Raw genomic sequence first — 21,677 nt, 5'->3', positions numbered from 1 at the left:
ACAAAGATTGGCGAAGGGCCCTGGATGGGGCCAGACTGGGGAGCCGGCTGCAGCCAGCTCAGATACGTGTTTTGTTCAGCGAACAGTGTTTAAAGAATTCGATTTAGTCCCTCACTTTCCCAAACTGGTCAATTGCATGTAAATATCCAGACTTCTGGCTTCCCTGCCGGCCCCATCTGGGCCTCTGCACTTGGTTTAGTCCCTGCTGCAGGATTTTGCAGACCACAGTCCTAAAGCCGCCTCGCCCAGGTCTCTCCTGCCCTCCCTCACCCCCAGCCTTGCCACGAGGTTTTCTTTACTGAGCATCTGCCGTCTATCAAAGGCTCTGTAGAGCTCAAGTGCCGTGGACAAGGGCGAATCACGGGAAATGGCCTTTTTCTGCAGGTCAATGGACAGCTACTTCCTACAGACTAGTGCTTCGTGTGTTGGTGTCACCTGCTCCGGCTCATTTTACAAATGGGGAAACTGAGGCTTGGAGTTAAGCCGCTCACCCACAGACTGAGCGGGGTTGCCGGATTCTGGCACATTTCCTAGCCATGACATGATGCTGCCTCTGTCTCCTCCCCTGGCAGCCTGGGCCCTTCTTTGCCTTTGATTTTGGAAACACCTGTGCACACACCAAACCTCAAGAAAATGGCGGACGCCATCATCTGCCCCCACCGCCCTAACCTGGGCAAGGACCTGGAAATATGCACCTTAGTGAGCAGGCTCTTCTTCATAAGGGTCGGCAGGACCAGCTCCGTGGTCTCTCTCCACTGCTCGTACTTCCTGTCCTCATAGTCCTTCATGGTCCTCCCCACTTCCAAGTACTTTTGTTTCACCTGTCAAGGAACTCAGGCAATTGTCAGTTTGCCCTTGGAAAGAACACTCCTCTCTCTCTCTCTCTCTCTCTCTCTCTCTCTCTCTCTCTCTCCCCCTCCCTTTAAAAACAAAGTAATCTGTGAGCACATTTTGCAAAAGGAAGCATAGAAATTTTCACAAATTTTGGAGGGTGTGTTTAAAACGATATGACTTGAAATCCACACCAACTAGCAGAGATCAGCAGACTCCAGCCTGTGGGCTGCCTTTGGTGCAGCCCGAGAGCTAAGAACAGCTTTTACATTTTTAAAGGATTAGCAGGAACCCAAAAAGAACGACAGTGCTTTGTGATGTGTGAAAAGCACAGGAAATTAGAGTTTCGGCAATGGTACGTGAAGTTTTGTAAGAACGCAACCATGCTTGTTCCTTGTCCCCCTTTCCATGGCTGCTTTCTTGCTACACCACGGCAGGGTATTACCTGCAAATGCCTAAAACATTTACTCTCCCAACCTTTGAGCAAATGGTTTCTCAATGCTGGTGATGTAAGGTACAAACGCCCACGGGCAGGGGAGGGACAGTATTATCAGAAAGATGGTCCTCCTCCAGAAAAGCTGGAGATCAAGTTCAGGGAGAAGCCCGTGTGCCTGGTTACCTAGAAGATGCCTGTACAGATTAAGACACCAAAGATACAAAGGGCTGGTATCAAAGATCTATAAAGAACTCCTCAAGCGCAACACCCAAAAAACAGATGATCATGTCCAAAAATGGGCAGGAGACATGAGCAGACACTTCTCCAAAGAAGACATACAAATGGCTAACAAACACATGGAAAAATGTTCATCATCACTAGCCATCAGGGAGATTCAAATCAAAACCACACTGAGATACCAACTTATACCAGTCAGAATGGCCAAAATTAAGAAGACAGGAAACAACGTGTGTTGGTGAGGATGTGGAGAAAGGGGAGCCCTCTTACACTGTTGGTGGGAATGCAAGTTGGTGCAGCCACTTTGGAGAACAGTGTGGAGATTCCTTAAGAAATTAAAAACAGAGCTTCCCTATGACCCTGCAATGGCACTACTAGGTATTTACCCCAAAGATACAGATGTGGTGAAAAGAAGGGGCACCTGCACCCCAATGTTCATAGCAGCAATGGCCACAGTTGCCAAACTGTGGAGAGAACCAAGATGTCAACAGATGAATGGATAAAGATGTAGTCCATAGGGGCGCCTGGGTGGCTCAGTGGGTTAAAGCCTCTGCCTTTGGCTCAGGTCATGATCCCAGAGTCCTGGGATTGAGCCCCGCATCGGGCTCTTTGCTCAGCAGGGAGCCCGCTTCCTCCTCTCTCTCTCTGCCTGCCTCTCTGCCTACTTCTGATCTCTGTCAAATTAATAATTTTTTTAAAAAATCTTTTAAAAAAAAGAAAGATGTAGTCCATATACACTATGGAGTATTTTGCCTCCATCAGAAAGGATGAAAACCCAACTTTTGTATCAACACGGATAGGACTGGAGGAGATTATGCTGAGTGAAATAATTCAAGCAGAGAGAGTCAATTATCATACGGTTTCGCTTACTTGTGGAGCATAAGGAATAACACGGAAGACATTAGAAGGAAAGGAAAAGTGAATTGGGAGAAATCAGAGCGGGGGATGAACCACGAGAGACTGTGGACTCTGAGAAACAAACTGAGGGTTTTGGAGGGGAGAGGGTGGTGGGATGAGGATGGGCGATCCTTTAATGGGTATTAAGGAGGGCAGAGATTGCCTAGAACACGGGGCGTGGTGCATAAACAACGAATCTTGGAACACTGAAAAAATAAATTTAAAAAAATAATAAGATGCCAAAGATAAAGAACACAAAATGTAGTTTTAAACCTGATCCTGAAATCAGGGACCACAGGAAAGACCTTCTCAGTGGGAGGCCTGGATGCGCCCCTCCCGAGGGCAGCCCTTCCTCATCTCTGAAATACGCGAGGGGATGACCCCAGCCAAAGCGACGCACCTCTCTTCCTCGATCACTGTCCAGGATCTCCTCCACCTCCTGGAACCTGAGGATGGTGTGCTTGATCCGAAAGAACAGGGACCGTTCCCAGTAGATCGCACCTGCTACTGGAGGGTGATTCTTGTACAGTGGGGGGTTGTCCAGGTTCTGAACAAAGAGCTTATTAACGATGTCGATCTGAAAAGCAATCAGAGGCACTCTGTCTGTGGTACGCCTCGGCACGTGTGCAGAAAGACTGAACTGGGTCTTGAAACCAACAAACGCTCGAGCGTCCGACAACAAATGAGCTACAGAATCATGCTTTTGGCTGCTTATTATTTACTCTTTTCCTTACACCCCAGCAGGTTTTTTCCTTTGGTTTAACATAGGCAGTGCTCCAAATTGCCTTATGACTGCAGACCACCCACAATCACGTCACTGACTTAATAGATATATTTTTTAGAAGACTTTATTTATTTGACAGAGATCACAAGTAGGCAGAGAGGCAGGCAAAGAGAGAGAGGGAAGCAGGCTCCCTGCTGAGCAGAGAGCCCGATGCAGGGCTCAATCTCAGGACCCTGGGATCATGACCTGAGCCAAAGGCAGAGGCTTAACCCACTGAGCCACCCAGGTGCCCCAGATATTCTGAGATCTGTTCCAGGCAGGACCAGCAGCCAGACCTACATTGTGTGTGTGCGCACATGTACACATGCATGTGCACCCATACACACACACACCACTGAGATTTTAAATTTTTTTTAATTATCGTAAAATACATATAATGTAAAATTTACCATCTTTCAGGGCACCTGGGTGGCTCAAGCCTCCTGGGGGTTAAGCCTCTGCCTTCGGCCCGGGTCATGATCCCAGGGTCCTGGGATCGAGCCCCACATCGGGCTCTCTGCTCAGCAGGGGACCTGCTTCCCCCTCTCTCTGCCTGCCTCTCTGCCTACTTGTGATCTCTCTGTATCAAATAAATAAAAACTTTTAAAAATTTTTTAAAAATTTACCATCTTTCAATGCCTTTCGGCAACATTAAGCACATTCACACCTTCGTACCACCACCACCACCCAGCTCAGAACAGTTTCATCCCTCCCAAACGGAGACTCCCGTTCCCAAGAAACACTGACTCCTCACCTTCCACCCCCAACCCCCGGCACTCACCCCTCTCTCCCTTGCGTCTCCTGAATTTGACTCCTCTATGTACCTCGTGCAAGTGGAACCAGAGAGTGACTGAGCTTTTCTGACTTCAGAAATGCCTTTGGCCCCATCCCTGCAGCAGCAGTTGCCACAAGGTCCTTCCTTTTTAAGGTTGAGTCTTACTCCATTGCATGGAGAGACCACATTTTGTGTACCCATTCCTCTATCAGTAGACTCCTGGGCTGTTTGCATATTCTGGCCCGTGTGCATAGTGCCGTGTGCGATACCTCTTCGAGACTCTGTTTTCACTTCTTGAGGGTCTATGCCCAGAAGTGGAATTGGGGGACCACATGGTCTGGACCCGCTTTTTAAAAGCAGCAGCTCCACACTCTCATGTGGGTAATTAGAGGTGGGAGAGACAATAGTAACCCCCCAGCAATTGTCCCGATCCCCAGAATCTAGGAATATATTATATTACATGACAAAGGGAACTAAAGTTGCCAAGCGGCTGACCTTATAAGGGCGATGACCCCGGATTAGCTGGGTGGGCCCGAGGGACCCACAAGGGCCCTTAAAAGAGGAAGAGGAAGGCAAAGCAAAGGGTCAGAGCGATGGACACAGGACTGGCCATAGCTGGCTTTGAAGACGGAAGGGAGCCACGAATCTCTACAAGCTAGGGATGGGGGTGGGGGGACCAAACAAGGAAATGGATTCTCCCTAGAGACTCCAGAAAGGAACCCAGCCCTGCCGACCCTTGGATTTCAACCCGATGAGACCAGGGCCCATTCCGGACCTTCAAAATCGTGTGTCAGGTAGCAGATCGGCGTGGTTCGAAGTCACCAAGTTTGTAGCACCTTGTTCTGGCAGCAAGAGGAAACGACACGTTTGGAGATCCCTTCACCCCTTTATGTCACACCAACTGATTACATCACACGGTTTCATTTTATCCTCTGAATAAAATCCTTTATCCTCTGAATAAAATGATAAGCAATTTTTTGTTTGTTTCTCCCACTAGATACTGACTTCTTCGAAGGCAGAATCTGTGTTTTGTTCCCCTCTCCATCTCTGTGTCCCACCCCATGTTTGGAATATGTGAACACCAGAGACATTCTTCTGAATTAATCTATAAATATGTATACAGGTAGCTAAGACTTCCGCAATGATTAAAGTGATTCTGACTACTAACTCGCACAGAGCCCATCACAATGGGAGCGACAGAATATTGTCCTTGATAAATCCTTACTGAATTTCTTCACCGAACAAATCCACTTTGGTTCAGTTGCCTGCGGCGTGTTGTCACATGCTCATTGGGGAAAATGCCACAGTTTCTCTGCACGTGGATGCGAGAGACAGACAAGAGCGTGATTCCATTCTCCACAGTTTGCCAAGTGTCTTCTACTGCTACGGCACCTATAGATCTAGCAATTACCTCTTTGCAATACTGCGCAAGAATATCATTGAATTTCATCATCATTTGTCGATTGATAGCTTCCCGTGAACGAATGTGCTTAAATTTTAAAAGCATGTCAAATGCTGCTTCAGCTGACCGAAGCGTCTTAAAAGATTCATCAATAAAATTTTTTGCTTCTTTCTCAATAACCTGCCAATAAATAAATAAATAAAAATAAAATAAAACAATCCTCACGTATGAAAGAAGACAAAACCAGGGGCGCCTGAGTGGCTCAGTGGGTTAAGCATCTGCCTTCGGCTCAGGTCATGATCTCAGGGTCCTGGGATTGAGCCCCTGCATCTGGCTCTCTGCTCAGTGGGGAGCCTGATCCACCAGCACCCCCCCACCTGCCTCTCCTCCTACTTGTGATCTCTGTCAAATAAATAGATAAAATCTTAAAAAAAAAAAAGAAAAGAAAAAAAAAGAAACAAGACAAAACCAGAGGGAGACAAACCATAAGAGATTCTTAATCTCAGGGAACAAACTGAGGGTTGCTGGATGGGGAGGGGTTAGGGGGGATGGGATGGCTGGGTGAAGGACTTTGGGGAGGGCATGTGCTATGGTGAGCGCAGTGAATTATGCAAGACTGATGAATCACGGACCTGTACCCCGAAGCAAATAATACACTATGTTAGTAAAAATAATAATTTTTAAAAAGCCCTCATGTCCCTGTAACTATCCTGAGAAAACAAAGCAGCAAGAAATAAGCAAAAGCAAATTCATGACTTGAGATGGGTGTCCAGTGTGCTTTAGTGGAAGCTGGTGTACAGTTAAAAACAGCAGACTGGCTGCACTGGTTTTCTGTTCTCTCCCCTCATTCTGTTCAAAATGATCAAAAGGAAATGTTTTTAAGTGTTAACTCATAGAGACAAGGAAAATGGGAGAGGACACAACAGCAAGAGGAGAGAGTTCAGGAATTTTAGGCAGACGGAAATAAATAATGTTACAGAAGGCACAGAATTACAACCTGATGCTGGCAACAAGGGGAGCAGGTGGGAACCAGTTTTCTCCGCATGAAACCTCCAGGAGCCTGAACATCTGGAGACACCAGACACCAGGAGGGTGAGAGGCAGACACAGGATCCCTTCTCTACACGGCACAGCCAGACCACTATTCTTCCTCTACACCCTCATTCCGCCCTACTCTAAAAAGAGTAGGGTTAGTTCTGGAAAAAATTAAGTCAGAATGACATCGGAGTTCAGGGAAGCCTGGATGGCTTAGTTGGTTAAACATCTGACTCTTGATTTTGGCTTAGGTCATGATCTCAGGGTTTTGAGACTGAGTCTGATGTTAGGCAACACACTAGGCATGAAGCCTGCTTAAGATTCTCTCTTTCCCCTTCCCTCTGCCCCCCAACTTTGCACACACACACTCACTCTCTCAAAAAAAAAAAAAATCATGTTTATAGCAGCAATGTCCACAATAGCCAAACTATAGAAAGAACCTAGATGTCCATCAACAGATGAATGGATAAAGAAGATGTGGATACACACAATGGAATACTATGCAGCCATCAAAAGAAATGAAATCTTGCCATTTGCAATGACGTGGATGGAACTAGAGGGTATTACGCTGAGTGAAATAAGTTAATCAGAGAAAGACAATTATATGATCTCTCTGATATGAGGAATTTGAGAGGCAAAGTGGGGGACTTGGGGGGTAGGGAAGGAAAAAATGAAACAAGACGGGATTGGGAGGGAGACAAACCATAAGAGACTTAATCTCACAAAACAAACTGAAGGTTGCTAGGGGTGGGGGGGTAGGGAGGGGATGGTTGGGTTATGAACACTGGGGAGGAAATGTGCTATGGTGAGTGCTCTGAAATGCGTAAGCCTGATGATTCACAGACCTATACCCCTGGGGCAAATACCACATTATATGTTAATAAAAAATAATTTTTAAAAAATCAGAATTCTAATAACACTGGAAGCTAGAAATCAATGAATACCCTCAAATTTCTGATAAAAGTTATTTCGACCTTAAGTTCTATAGCTAATTTTATTTCAGAATCCACACTTGCAAAACTCAAAAAATACATGAAAACTTTCTTAGGAAGCTCCTAAAAAAGGTGCTCCAGCATCACGAAGAGCTACAAGGAAAGAGGAAGATGCAAAATCTAGAAAACAGGATCCAACACAGATAAGAAAAAATAAGAAGTCCTAGAGTGACTACTTTGCAGTAAGTATAAAGAGGAAACAATTTAGACTGGAGCAGAAAAAGAGAGCTCTGGGACAAAGGCCTCCAGGAAAATAATAGCACTGATATTTTTGAGCAGATGGAACCCATTAGATACGTGGCAGAGATGTTACAGCAGTTGCCAAAAAAAAAAAAAAAACCCATAACAACAAGTATGTAAATAACAAGGCAAATAAAAATAAAAGCAATGACTAACTTTAGGAAAAACAAAGGGTCATAAGAGAAAGGTGGTATGGTTACAATGGGCTTCTTGGCTCAGTAGTGAACAATGTTGGCACAGACATAACAAGTAAACACTAACCATTTATTTAACCAAAAGTTATGATAGAACATTAGATGACAAAGATGCAAAGAGGGATATGGGTAGGAATAGGAAAGGCAAGTCTGTATCTACTCAGAAAATTTAATAGGTGTCTGAAACCGATTTAATTTGATGAATCAGAAAATAACCACACTGGCATGTTCTTTAGGAAACAGGAAGGTAAACAACAAAAAAAATCTAGAGTTATGAAAAATGACAGCAATAATAGGAATGGAGAGGAGTTAGCTTGGGCTGCTTTTTCTTTTGGGTAGCCTTCAGTATCACTTGACAAAGTGACTTAATGAAAATTTTGATTTAAAAATTAATAACAGGGTGCCTGAGTGGCTCAGTGGGTTGGGCCTCTGCCTTCAGCTCAGATCATGATCTCAGGGTCCTGGGATCGAGCCCAGCATCAGGCTCTCTGCTCAGCAGGGAGTCTGCTTCCCCCCCTCTCTCTGTGCCTGCCTGTCTGCCTACTTGTGATCTCTGTCAAATAAATAAATAAAATCTTTTAGAAAAAAAAAATGGAAGTGTTGAGATAACACAAGAACTGTCTGGGGTTGTCCATATAAAAAGACGCTCTGGGGTTATAAATGGGAATACTACTGATGCACTTCCCACATGAAGCTGGAAAGGAATTCATGATGAACCATCCACCATCCTATCACACTGTGTAGAGTGAAACTATATTCTAAGGTACAGTCTCCCTTCTATGGCTCTGCCTCCTCCATACCCTAAGCCGCAACCACCTGTATCATCTCCCCACCTCCTGTCATACCCCAGCCCAAATCAGCCTATACTATGACCAGAAAAACCTTCCTCAACCATAATTCTGTTGACCATACCTCATTGGTCAACAACCTTCAGTGGTTCCCTACTGTCTACTAAATCAAGTCTCATTCGTCACCCTCCTAGGTCTTCTCCAATCATACACCCAACTCAGCTTTGCAGAAATGCTAAAATGTGTCTGGTTTGATTTAACCTTATTCTGCCTAAGGATAGGAATGGGGACAAAGATGATTAAAGAATGTTCACGTCTACCTTATACTCCTCCATATTGCTTTTTTGTTTGTTTGTTTGTTTACAAATAAGTATTACTTTTTGTGACTTAAAAAAATCCTAAGCATAACTAAGTAACTAATTTAACATGGGAGAAATGTAGTATCTGTTTCCAAGATTAAATGGATCAATGGGTTACTTGCCAGAACTTCAATCTTGAAGTCATCCATCACGTATTTCCAGTACTGGGAAGACTTGATGCTGAAAGGGTCAAAGGCCAGGTTTTCCATGGGAGTGACCAGGCTGTCCACCCTGCATAGGACATCATCAATGCGCTTGGGATCCCCCGTCACTGCCTTTAGTTCGGGACCAAATATATTGTAGAATTCCTCCATAACCTGCCCAAACAAACAAAACACAAGGAAGTTGCCTTTTGGTTTTCTCATGAATGTTCTAACTACAAATAAATTGCATCTAGATCTGCCTGAGGGCAAGAATCAGGTCACACAGGGGCACCTGGGTGACTTTGTCAGTTGGGCATCTGACTCAAAATCTTGGTTCAGGTCATGATCGCAGGGTGGTGGACCAAGTCCCGAGATGGGCTCCACACTCAGCAGGGAGTCTGCTTGAGATCTCTCCCTCTGCCTCTCCCCGACTCTCTCTCTAAAATAATAATTTTTTTTAAATCATGTCACACAGCCAACTTCCTCGCAGTCTAAGACCTCTGACACTAGGCCCACTGCCTATAGGACAAGATCCAGAGATCCTGACACAGTTTGCAAAGTCTACACGTTCAGATGCTCACTTTCTCCTCCAACCCCATCCCAGACTGTGCCCCATGCCCCACCTCCTTGCAGCCAGCCCAGCCCTCTTTCTGTCCCATGTTCCTTCCTATCACAAGACCTTCATACTTGCTGTTCAAATTGCCTGGCTATCTACAACTCATCGTTGATGATCACTTTGTTATGTCCAACCCCTTAGAAAAGGTCAAGCCCCAGTACACACTTTAAGAGTCTCCTCGACTGCACTTTTCAGAGCATTTACATCAGCTGTAGCTATGTATCTGTATGACTGTTATGTCTACCATCTTTCTTCTACCAGACTGTAAGCTCCCTGAAGCCACACGCTAGGGACATGCTTGCCCGGGCCATCTTCATAGGTGTGTGACCCAGGGAGGTCCACAGGGCTCCAAGCTCAAAAGGGCCCTATGCTGGGTTTAAGGCTCTGCTATTACCTTCTTGAAATTCTTCATAACTTCTTTGCATGTGTTTTGTAAATGAAGTCTGATGGGCAGTCATGCACACATATGAGCAGGTAACTGGGATCTGCATGTCCCCTGCTCCTTTCCACACAGAGCATGTGACCTCCCATAACCCCACGAGCACAGGAGTCTGGTGGGCCAACCGTGCATGGCAGTTTGGGGACATTCGCAGTCAGGACAAGTAAGTGTGTTGCATGAACAGTAAGTACACGAGGACACCAGCTACTCCGCAAGACCACATTCTCCCTTCAAACTGGGCTTTTCTTCAGACACAGGAGCCCACGAACCATTCTGAGAAACACGCCTGAACAGGAAACAGACCCTACGGCTTCTTGTTCCTATAACTTCCCCATGTTCACCAGCTACATGTCCTGAAATGAGGACATAGGAGGGACAGCAGAGAACGCGAAGAATGCTCCTTTCCATCCCAGCTCTTCCCCTCTCGTCAGCAAGCCATGAGGGGAGAGGAGCCTGGCAGGATGTGCACGCATCGAGAAGTGAGAGGAAAAGTTGTGTGCGGCATCGCAGCTGCCCCGGCAACAAGGACACACGTGGGCACATCCAAGCGACAACAAATTGTGACTCCACATACGAGCTAAATGCCCTGGTCTTTGCATTCTAAGTCAACACTACACCATTTAAGGATGAACGGCAAAATTCATGGAATAATTTAAATGTTTGGTTTCCCTTTACTCTCTTTACTTTGCTACGGTCGTGGCAAAAACTAAAGCCCACTGAGAACACGTCAGGGGAGAGAGAAAAGCTTTATATTTTAATGTTTGTAATAGCATTTTTTTTTCCTGCTTTTTGAACAAGGGGTCCCACGTCTGTTTGCACTGGGCACCGTGGGTTAGGTGACCGGCCCTGGATCTGCTCCCACTGTTTCTCTAGCGGCAAGCCAGGTGCCTGGCACAGATGAGTTCCCGACAAATACTAAGAATGAATGAATGCATCAACCTTTGAGAGACAGCGGACTGTGGATCATTCATCCACTCAGCCACTAAACCCTTTTACGTTCCTTTAGGAGAGAGAGGCATCAAAGAAACGGGAGTCACCGATGGATGCATAGCTGCTGAAGCAATGGGCAAGCGTGATGTGGCCTCAGGAGAGTCGAGAGAGGAGTCTTGGTGTGGACTCTGAGAAATTCCAACATTTAAGGGGAAGACAGAGGAGGAGGATTTTGCAAAAAGACAGAGAAGGAACGGCCAGAGGTCAAAGGATACCAAAAAGCAGGGTGAAGGAGGGGTGTCGCAGAAGACAAGGAAAAGTTGCAAGAGGTCTGGTGAGGCTCTGGTATGTTCTGGTACATTCTGAATGCTCTCTCAAGTGCTTCCCCCTGCCAGACCCTGCCTGCCTCCTGGCTTCCCCCGACCTAGAGAATGTGCCATCAAAAAGCCAAACCGTCTTCCACGGGGCAAGTCCTGACTCCGGCCGGCTTCCCGCGCAGCAGAGAAAGCCTCCACCAGCCTTCCCACCTGCAAAACATTGCAGAGATCCTGGCAGATGGAGGCTATGTAATCCGTTCTCTCAAACAGCCGCTTGCGGTCAAATTCCCACCGAGCTTCTCTCCCTGAAGCCTCAATCTTGGCCCTGGTGTCAAAATAGGCTTTCTTCCACATGTGGAGGGCGTTCCTGGCCTCCAGGGTTTTGTGCTGGGCACTGGCTCGATTCTCTCTGCGAAGAAAAAGAGGCCGTGATGGGGGGAAGCGAGCAGCCGTGGGTCCGAGCCGCGCTCTCCAAGGGCAGCAGGCTTCAAAGGGGAGAGCTCTCCCTGAGGAGCAGGGCCTCCCTGATCTCACAGCCTGGTGGGGAAAGCTTACCTGGGGAGTGGCTGCTCCACCCCAGCGTGCAAGGGTGTGATGGCCTTACACACCTGCCGGGTCTGGCATCAGGAGCCACGCCTGGGCTGATCTTGGCCACAGCCGGCCACCCAGCCCACAGGAGACTCACTTCCCCCAGGGAGCTTTCTTTTTTTTCTTTCTTTCTTTTTTCTTTTTTTAAAGAAAGTGAAGATCTGTATCTCTTCCAACATTGGATCCTAGAGGTTCTCCCACCTCAGAGGCCTGGGGTCCAGAAGGAAGTTTCCCTCTGACAGTGGGACTTTGTCTCCCCCAGTTTAACTAAGGAAGAAGGCCCTGATTAAGATAAAATAATTGGGCCCCCTGGGCGGCTCAGTTGGTTAAGCATCTGCCTTCGGCTCAGGTCATGATCCCAGAGTCCTGGGATTGAGCCCCACATAGTGCTCCCTGCTCAGCAGGGAGCCTGCTTCTCCCTGGCCCTCTGCCTACTTGTGTGTACTCTCTAAAATAAATAGAATCGTTAAAAAATAAAAATGAAATAAAATAACCTATGGGGCGTCTGAGTGGCTCCATAAGTTAAACATCCTACTCTTGGTTTCGGCTCGGGTGGTGATCTCAGGGTCCTGGGATAGAGCCCCACGTCATGGGGCTTCACGCTCAGCAGGGAGCCTACAGGAGAGGCTCTCTGCCCCTCCTCCCACTCAGGCACTCACTCTCGATTTCTCTCTAAAGCACATCAATTAATCATTTTTAAAAATTAAGATAAACAACCTATGTACCCCCACAAGGGGTTATTACTGGGCCATAAAGAGGAAGGCGGCACGCCTACACGCGCCCCAACACGGGTGAACTGTGAAAATGTGACGCTGAGTGAAAGGAGACGTTCACAGAGGACCCCACGCCGGAGGACTCCGTCTGTACAAAGAGGCAAATCCATCGAGGCAGAAAGTAGATCTGTGGTTGCCCAGGGCCAGGTGGCTCGGGAGGACAGAGGAGACGGCCCCAGGGTATGGGGCGCCTTCTCAAACTGAGAAAAGTATTCTACCATCCATTACAAGGACGGACACAGGACTCTGAAGAGCCACTGAGTTGTGCATTCTAAATGGGTGGATTTCAGTAAAGCTGTTTAAGACCTTTTTTGTTGTTTTTTTTAGGTAGATGCCACACCCAGTGTGAAGCCCAATGTGGGCTCAAACTCACAACCCCGAGATCAACAGCTGAGCTGAGATCAAGAGTGAGACACATTGGGGTGCCTGGGTGGCTCAGTGGGTTAAGCCTCTGCCTTCGGCTCAGGTCATGATCCCAGGGTCCTGGGATTGAGCCCCGCATCAGGCTCTCTGCTCAGCGGGGAGCCTGCTTCCCTTCCTCTCTGCCTACTTGTGATCTCTGTCAGATAAATAAAATCTTTAAAAAAAAAGAGTCAGACACATCCCTGACGGGAGCCAACCAGGCACCCCGACAGCTGAGAGCTCAAGACGACCTCGGCACGCCAACTTCTTACTTGAACAGAGTCCGCAGGTTAACCACTTTGCAGACTCTCTCGGCGATTTCCCAGGCAATCCGCTCCATGAGCGGGATCATCCTCTCGTCTTTGTTGTAGTGTCGGGAGATGATCCACACCATCCGCAGGGCGCTCATCATGGACGGGATCGTCTCCAAGACCACGTGGAAGCTGGAGCCATGCGTGATGTTCTGACCAAGAAAATGAGCGACCTCAGCCTCGGGGTCAAGCAGGTCACTGAACCACACGGACGTGGGAAGCTTCCCTCGTCCTAATTCAAAAGTTAATACACTCATACGGGAGGAGGGTGTCACCCCCGAAAAGAAGTCTGATGTCATCTGGACACACGGACATGGAAAGAGAGAGAAGATTTGCAACGAAAGGAAATAAAGCAATTTGCAGGAAAGTATAAAGTATGAGTGTGTGTACAGAGAGATCTAGAGAGCGAGAATAGACAGAAAAAGAACGTATGCATATGTCTACAGAGTATACACGTGCATACCCAGGACACGGTGCACGTGGCAGACTGTCTTTTCCAAAGGCAGCCCCAGCCTCCTGACTGCGCCCCCTCACCATGAAGGGATGGGGTCATCTTCTCCACCCATCAAATCCCCCCAGACTCCTACTTCTTTAGCCAGCAGAATATAGCAGAGGTAATGTGGTAACCCTTCTGAGCACAGCCCTTAGCTAGCCTGCTTCTGGTCTCTTGGACCTGGTTACCCTGAAGCCACCAGGCCTGGAGACACCCAAGCCACGTGGAGAAATCCCAGGAGATGAGGTACCACGTGGAGAGAAAGAAGCCCAAGGGCACCCACGCGCCAGCTGTGTGGGCCAAGAAGCCATGCAGAGGGGCGCCTGGGGGGCTCAGTCGGTGAAGCATCTGCCTTCAGCTTGGGTCATGATCTCAGGGTCCTGGGATTGAGCCCCACATCGGGCTCTCTGCTCGGCGGGAAGCCTGAGCTTCTCCCTCTCCCTCTGCTGCTCCCCCTGCATGTGCTCTCTCTCCCATTCTCTCTCCTTCTCTCTCAAATAAATAAAATATCCTTAAAAAAGAACAAAGACTGAAAAGAAAAAAAAAAGAACAAGTGGAAAAAACCCACAGATGGGGATACTGCAAAACATAAATCTGATAAGGAACTTATTTGAAAAAAAAAAGAAAAAAGAAAAAAGTGTTTAACTCCTAAATCAATAAGACTACATCAAAAATGGGGAAAAGATTAAAGTAGATATTTTTTTATCAAAGAAAGAAGCACATGACAAGGTGTTCAATGTCATTAGTTTCTAGGGAATTCAGGTCGAAATCACAAGGACGTCGTCTATTATGCGCACAAGACGAATGACCCCACTTACAGAAAATACCTAAACTGGGTGAAGTCAGAGAGTGGGAACGAGGTGACCGGGGTGCCAGGAGGAGGGAACTGTTGGGTCAGGATCTCTGGGTTTATGTTCAGGGATGAAATGCTTACAGGGAGGATGATGGGTGCCCAGCACCGTGCGTGAGCTACACGCTTACAAGGGGTTAAAATAAGCAATGTCCTATGCATGTTGCCGCAGTCATTTAAATGCAGAATTACAAAAGGAAACTCAATCCCTGACCTTCCGAAGCGCCGGGCCGCCCACGTACCTTGAAATGGCGTTCCACCGTGGACAGAAACCGCACGTTGTCAGAGGCCTCCATGTGGAGTTTGAATAACTCGGTCAAGACCGGCTGCAGGTTAGCCACGAGCATGGAATCTGCCTCCTTGATCACATCCAGGACCTTTCGGACTACTGGAAGCTTCGTCTGCTCATGGAGCGCACTCAGCGTTGCATTTCTTTCCCGCCAGAATTCAATTTCGGCCAAGGGACCATTACCCTGAGAAGTGACATGAACACACAAAGTGTCATCCTTGGCATGAAGCACACACGCGCGTGTTTCTTTCTCCAGCTGCTCCAAATAGGGATCAACCCATGCACTTGACCTAGGATGGTCCGATCAGACTGGATCCGAGGACTCTGGCTAGGAAGGCTGAGCAGAGACACTGCCTTTCTCCGGGCAACGTGACATGGGGATGGAAGAAATTGCCACCGTGAAGGCGACCAATCTGAGAGGAGGATGGAACGGAGAGCAGAGATTCCCAGATAAACGCAGCCAGACCAAACCATACCTGAAACCAGCCCTGCCTCTGGACTTTTCAATTATGGGAGCCCACAAATGGTCTCTTGTTGAAGCCAATCAAGTAACATTTCCTGTTTCTGGCAGTCAAAGCCAACTGAGTAACGTTTCCTGTTTCTGGCCGCCCAAGCACTCTGACTGACACACGGTATTATCTTCGTCAGGCCAGAGTGTGGTCTGGAAGCATGCTGAACGTCAGCAAGCCCAAGAACAACATCGTGGGTGTGTTTGCTTTGATCCTTAAGGTCACAGAACCGTACGAACAGAGGCTGGGTCAAACAGATCCCCAGACTCCCCAGAATGAGCAAAGGGACGGCCTGACCTACCTGGGGAGTCTTCTTCAGCTGGTCCTCGACGGCCGCAGAGATCAGGTTGAGCCAGTTGATCACGCACTGCTCTAAGGCTTCCACAGCTTCCGGGTCGGCGGCCAGGTCAGACACCTCTCTCTCCACGCTGATGCTCGGCATTTCTAATTTGATCTCACCTAGCAGAACAGAAATGGTCACTTGCTGAGCCGCTCATCTGGGGGCAAATGATTACAGACAGTAACATACGAGGTTTTCTCTCCAGACATCAGTCGGTAGGACTGTCCTGACCTGTCTGTAGCTCGTTCCCTTCCATTAGAATGCAACTAGGGGCACCTGGGTGGTTCAGGTCATGGTCCTGGAGTCCCGGGATTGGGTCCCACATTGGGCTCCCTGCTCAGCAGACAGCCTGCTTCTCCCTCTGGCCTCTCCCCTCTCTCTAATAAAAAAAAATAAAATAAAATCTTTAGAATACAACTAAAAAATGTAGATCATTATAACAGTGTTAATATGGGTCACAGAGGGGCGCCTGGGTGGCTCAGTGGGTTGAAGCCTCTGCCTTTGGCTCGGGTCATGATCTCAGGGTTCTGGGATGGAGCCCCACATCGGGCTCTCTGCTCGGCAGGGAGCCTGCTTCCTCCTCTCTCTCTGCCTGACTCTCTGCCTACTTGTGATCTCTCTGTCAAATAAATAAATATTCTTTAAAATAAATAAATAAAATTTTAAAAAGAAAAGACTGGCATCTAGAGCATACGCCCAAATTTAGCAAGAAAGAACAGAGATAAATAGTGGAGGAAATTATAAAGAGAAGGGGTCAGACTACAAGGCTACGTCTTCAGGCTGAAAAGATTCAGAGTACTCAGCAAAATGGAAAAACACAAAAGTCCCATTATCACAGCATTTCAAGACACTTTCAAGACAAATTAAAAGTTCACATAAGGGGAGCGGGAGGACAGGTCACCTTAAAAAAAGAAAAAACCCAATTTCTCCTAGGGAAAATTGGAGGCTAAAAAACAATGAAAACTGTATTCAAAATTCTGTGCTAAAATAGTTTTAAACTCCAGTCTGCAGGCCCAAATTTCTTGTGAAGATAGAATCAAGTCTTTGTCAGATACACAAGTTCTTATAAAATTATCGCCCACATGCCTTTTCTTGGGAAGTTACTTAAGGATGTGCTCCCACCCAGTGAGAGGGGAAACTAACTGAACGAGAAGACCTGGGATGCAGGAAACATTGTATCCAGGACGCAGCCACGCATCAAGCCGTGTGTGACCAGTCTGTGTTGCAACAGGGAACATGGGACTTGGTGGGGGGGGTCGGGGGGAGACACACATGTCCAATAAAAGGAGGGGCTTTTGCAAAAACAAAACCAGAGAGGACGGTCCAAGATTTTTTTTTTTAAGATTTTATTTATTTGACAGAGAGAGAGATCACAAGTAGGCAGAGGGGCAGGCAGAGAGAGAGGAGGAAGCAGGCTCCCTGCCGAGCAGAGAGCCCAATGCGGGGTTCGGTCACAGGACCCTGAGATCATGACCTGAGCCAAAGGCAGAAGCTTAACCCACTGAGCCACCCAGGCACCCCTGTCCAAGACGTTTTTATAAGACACTTTAAGAATGGCAATTTGGAATGCTGGCAGAGGAAGGGGAAACTGTACAAGAAAGGAAAGTTCACCAAAGGATCCTACTCTGCTCTGAAGTAAACAGTATTCCCATTGTCCTAGTAACGTCAAAATCCATTTTGTGACTTAATGAAAAGAAGAGCATGGAAGTATGATGGGAGCTGGCTGCAGCAGGGCAGGGCCGGTGGGATGGTAGTGTGGGGCTGGGGAGAGCGGATGAAATCCCATCATCTTGCCAGGAAATAACATTAATGTCTATGATTAAGAAGAAACAGCAGTGCAAGCATATATTTTGCAGATGTGGCAACAGCGACTGATAGAAACAGTTAAAGGGACACCCGGGGGGCTGTCAGGGAAGGGTCTGTCTTCGGTTCAGGTCATGATCTCTGGGTCCTGGGAGCAAGCACCGGGCTCTCTGCCCAGTGGGGAGTCTGCTTCTCCCTCTGCCCCTCCACCCCACTCTCTGTCAAATAAATAAAATCTTTTTTTAAAAATAAGGAAGGAAGGAAGGAAGGAAGGAGGGAGGAAAGAAGAGCTAAAGAACTAAGGAAGTCACCAGCAGGGAGAATGCACTGATAAGGAAAGTAAGGTAGAGACAGTTCTTCAACACACCATATGTTAATACATTTAATTTTTTTTTTAAACCTTATGTGTTCCTTTAAGAAAATGCAACATATATGGGGTGCCTGGGTGGCTCAGTGGGTTAAAGCCTCTGCCTTCAGCTCAGGTCATGATCCCAGAGTCCTGGGATCGAGCCCCACATCAGGGTCTCTGCTCTGAGGGAAGCCTGCTTCCCCCTCTCTCTCTGCCTGCCTCTCTGCAAACGTGTGATCTCTGTCTGTCAAACAAATAAATAAAATCTTTTTTTTTTAATTTTAAAAATAAAGTTTAAAAAAAAGGAGCTTTTTCAATGGACAGCCAATAACTTTCAAAAAGCCATTCATAAATGTCCCATAAAGAAAAACAAATTTCTTCCTTGAGATGGTATTACAAAAAGGAATTGGCACAGGATGGGTTGGTTTAAGTTTTTTTTTAATTTTTTAGGGGGTGCCTGGGTGGCTCAGTTAAGCCTCTGCCTTCGGCTCAGGTCATGACACCAGCATCCTGGGATCAAGTCCCACATCGGGCTCCCTGCTCTCACGGGAAGCGTGCTTCCACTCTCCCCACCTCTCTCTCACTCTGTCAATAAATAAATAGATAATAAAGACTTTTTAAAATAATTTCCCCACCCAGCAAGGGGGTCGAACTCACAACCCTGAGATCAAGAGTCACACACTCTGTTGACCAAGTTGCCCCCATAAATTTCTTCCAAGAATACCAGAGAGTAAATATTGGCAGCTTTGCTAACCAAGAGACATGGCTGAAGACAGAATGTAGGTCCTTATACAATCATTTCAGATCGAAGCATTGGAAACTATGAATATTATTCTTAGCCCAAAGGCCACACAAAAACGAGCAGCAGGTGGGATGTGGCCCAGGGGCTGCAATTTGCCGACCCAGGTTACAGAATATTAATTCACCTGCTTTTCTGGTTTTTCTAAATCATACATTCTCCTTATAGGAAAAAAAGAAAGAAAACCATCTTAACTCTTGTGACCTAGCGTAAACAACAGTGGCTGATAACATTTTACTGCATTTCCTTCTAGTGGTTTATCTAAAACACAAAAACGTGTTCACGCGTCTATGTTTTGACACCAGCAACAAGACACGGGGTGCCTGGGAGGCACAGTTGGTTGAGTGTCTGACTCTTGGTTTCAGCTTAGGTCATGATCTTGGAGTCAGGGGATCGAGGCCGGTGTTGGACTCCGTGCTCAGCATGGAATATGCTAGAGATTGTCTCTCTGTCCCCCTCCCCCATCTGGCCTTCCCTCTGCTCATGCTCTCTCTCTCGAATACGTAAATAAATCTTAAAAAAAAAAAAAAGAAAGAAAAAGAAACAAGACACATAAATCATATCCAAGATTAGAAGAAACATTTTTTCCCATCTCTGCTAGTCTACACTAACTCAGGGAGAGAAGGGTTAGGCAGACAGGCCAAGAAAGGCTATAAACCCCAGTGAAGGAAACACAGACATGGAGAGAGAAGTATTGCTTTGGGGGGCAGGGTGGGGGAGGGGGTAAAAAATATGTTCTAAAACAGAATCTGAAAAACACAGGTCCCTAGCATGTTATCAAAAGTTTGGATCTCTACGGGTGTTTCTCGTTTCCAGCAGAGAACATTTCTACGTGGTGGGGGCACGGTCAGTGTTACTACAAAGAGGGGGACAGTTCCTTTTCCTGGAACCACAATACCCTCTCGCAGCCCGTGCTGGCTGTCCCGGGCTGGGACCTTCCACGGTGTAACCCGCTCAGCCGGCCTCTCCACCTCGCTATTCTCCATTCATGCCACGCATGCTCCCAGGCTCGGGGACTCTCGCCATGCCATGCACCCCAGGGGACGACATGCTGATCCAACAGCAGCTGCTGCAGGCCCACCATCTACAGCTTCTGGCCTTGCACACAAAGCTAACTAGGCCAGGACAAGCCAGCCACCCTTCCCTGTTCATGGAAACTCCACTCTTTCCAACTCGCTTCTCTTGTCTAGGCTGTTCTGGCTACCTGAAATGCGTTGGCTCCCCAACTCCTCCTACCAAAGCTTTGCTGTCCATTCAGAGGTTAAAGGTCGCCTCCTACAGGAAGTCTCCTTTGATTTCTCCCTGCTTCTCAGACATGGTCTCCCTCTTCCAAACCTCTCAAGGCCCAAATCTTTCCCACGTTCTCATTCGGCCATAGTCCCTTGTGTCCCCAGATTGTAAGATCCTTAAGGGCAGGGCTCCATCATTCCTCTCTGGGTCTTCCTCCCAGCTCAGGGTCACTCGTATGGTGACCAGGGAAGAAAGAAGGATTATAAATGAAAACAAAAGGCTCCTGGACTCTGAAATTGCCTTCTTGAAGGAAACCCATCGTGCTTCCCTCAACACGAGCAAAACAAAGCCTCACCTTCAAGTTGCTGCATTATTCTCTGAATACTGCCCGCAAATTTCTGGATATTCATTAAAAATTCATCCCGTATCAACTGAATGCTGTGATAGGCTTCCCCGGGCACGCTGGGGAGGTCCACATCGTATTCAACAGAGTCTGGGATTTCTTCCGTGAGTCCCAGGGAGGCGTCCTTGTGTTGATTGAAGGACAGTGCCGGCATGAAAACCTGAAACAAATCACCCCATGTTGGGTTCAAGACCACGCACTTGGGCAGTCTCTGGGACCGAACATTCTATCAGAGGAGCCACAGACAGAACTACAAAGTGGAAACTGCTCCGGCTCAGAGCACAGAACCTAGGGAGAGAGAAGTGATGTTTGACCTAAAATGATCCCAGGGTAAGGATGTGACCCAAGCCTGAGGTGACCACCCGGAAGAAAACCCTGCATTCCTCTGGCTGCACGGGCCGCGAGACGGCCCGGCACAAACCAGGGCACAAACAAGAGACAAAACTAGTGTCAGCCAGTCCGCTCAGCCCCAGGCTAGTTCACGGGAGGTTACAATAAAGAAGGGGAGGGGGGGCGCAACGCTGGCTGAGGCTGTTGTGGATAGAGTGTGTGACTCTTGATCTCGGGGTTGCGAGTTCAAGCCCCATGTGGGGCATAGAGTTTACTTCAATAAAAATCTAAAATAAGGGAGGGTCTAAGGACACAGTCCTTTGGACATTCAGCTGAGGACAGCAACATGCATTTATGAAGTCACTTGAATATAATAACAAAAGCTTCACCCACATAAAAAGGATGAAAAAAATGCCCGTGCGTTGGTTCGTTGAGCTAGACCTTTTCTTCTGAAACCTGGATTCATGGTCTAAGACACTGTACGCCTACTTGCCATTGACTGTAGAGCCCAGAACGTGCGGTTTCACAGTCTGGATTCTGCTGACTGCACACTCACAGTGACGTTCAACGTGTCCTCTCCCCAGTAAAACATCTTGACACTGCCCCTCCCACCCCCTCCCCTAATTGAACTCCTGTCTAGACAACCATACCCCTCCACAGGCCTCCTACTGGTCTGCTCTTCCCTTCAGGTTTTGCCCCTGCCCCCCGCTCCCAACATATAAGTTTCACACAACAGCCCGAGGAACGATGCAAACCCGATCATGTTATTCCCCTGCTGGACAACTACCTGCCTTTCCAACCTTCCCCACTCCTCT

The 21,677-nt window shown here is 47.4% G+C and overlaps 1 protein-coding gene across 2 annotated transcripts in view; it reads right to left on the bottom strand.

Annotated features, from left to right (window-relative positions):
- Nucleotides 1–21,677, bottom strand: part of DNAH10 (dynein axonemal heavy chain 10) — a 134,754-nt gene that overhangs the window by 103,398 nt on the left and 9,679 nt on the right. The window contains exons 6-14 of one of the 2 annotated variants that reach the window (XM_032876461.1): nt 20,485–20,692; nt 15,910–16,067; nt 15,053–15,283; nt 13,429–13,619; nt 11,604–11,802; nt 9,071–9,265; nt 5,351–5,521; nt 2,802–2,978; nt 696–821 (exon numbers count right to left, since the gene is read on the bottom strand). In XM_032876461.1, the coding sequence (XP_032732352.1) occupies nt 696–821; nt 2,802–2,978; nt 5,351–5,521; nt 9,071–9,265; nt 11,604–11,802; nt 13,429–13,619; nt 15,053–15,283; nt 15,910–16,067; nt 20,485–20,692 (1,656 nt within the window). Of the gene's footprint in view, nt 1–695; nt 822–2,801; nt 2,979–5,350; nt 5,522–9,070; nt 9,266–11,603; nt 11,803–13,428; nt 13,620–15,052; nt 15,284–15,909; nt 16,068–20,484; nt 20,693–21,677 lie in introns of those variants that run through there. The other variant, XM_032876460.1, reaches the window with a different exon arrangement.

Source organism: Lontra canadensis, unplaced genomic scaffold (genome assembly GCF_010015895.1).
Source record: "Lontra canadensis isolate GAN:19392208 unplaced genomic scaffold, GSC_riverotter_1.0 scaffold58, whole genome shotgun sequence".
Classification (NCBI taxonomy): Eukaryota; Metazoa; Chordata; class Mammalia; order Carnivora; family Mustelidae; genus Lontra; species Lontra canadensis.
The sequence above is the reverse complement of the archived record's forward strand: the minus strand, read 5'-3'. Positions and strand labels throughout refer to the sequence as shown.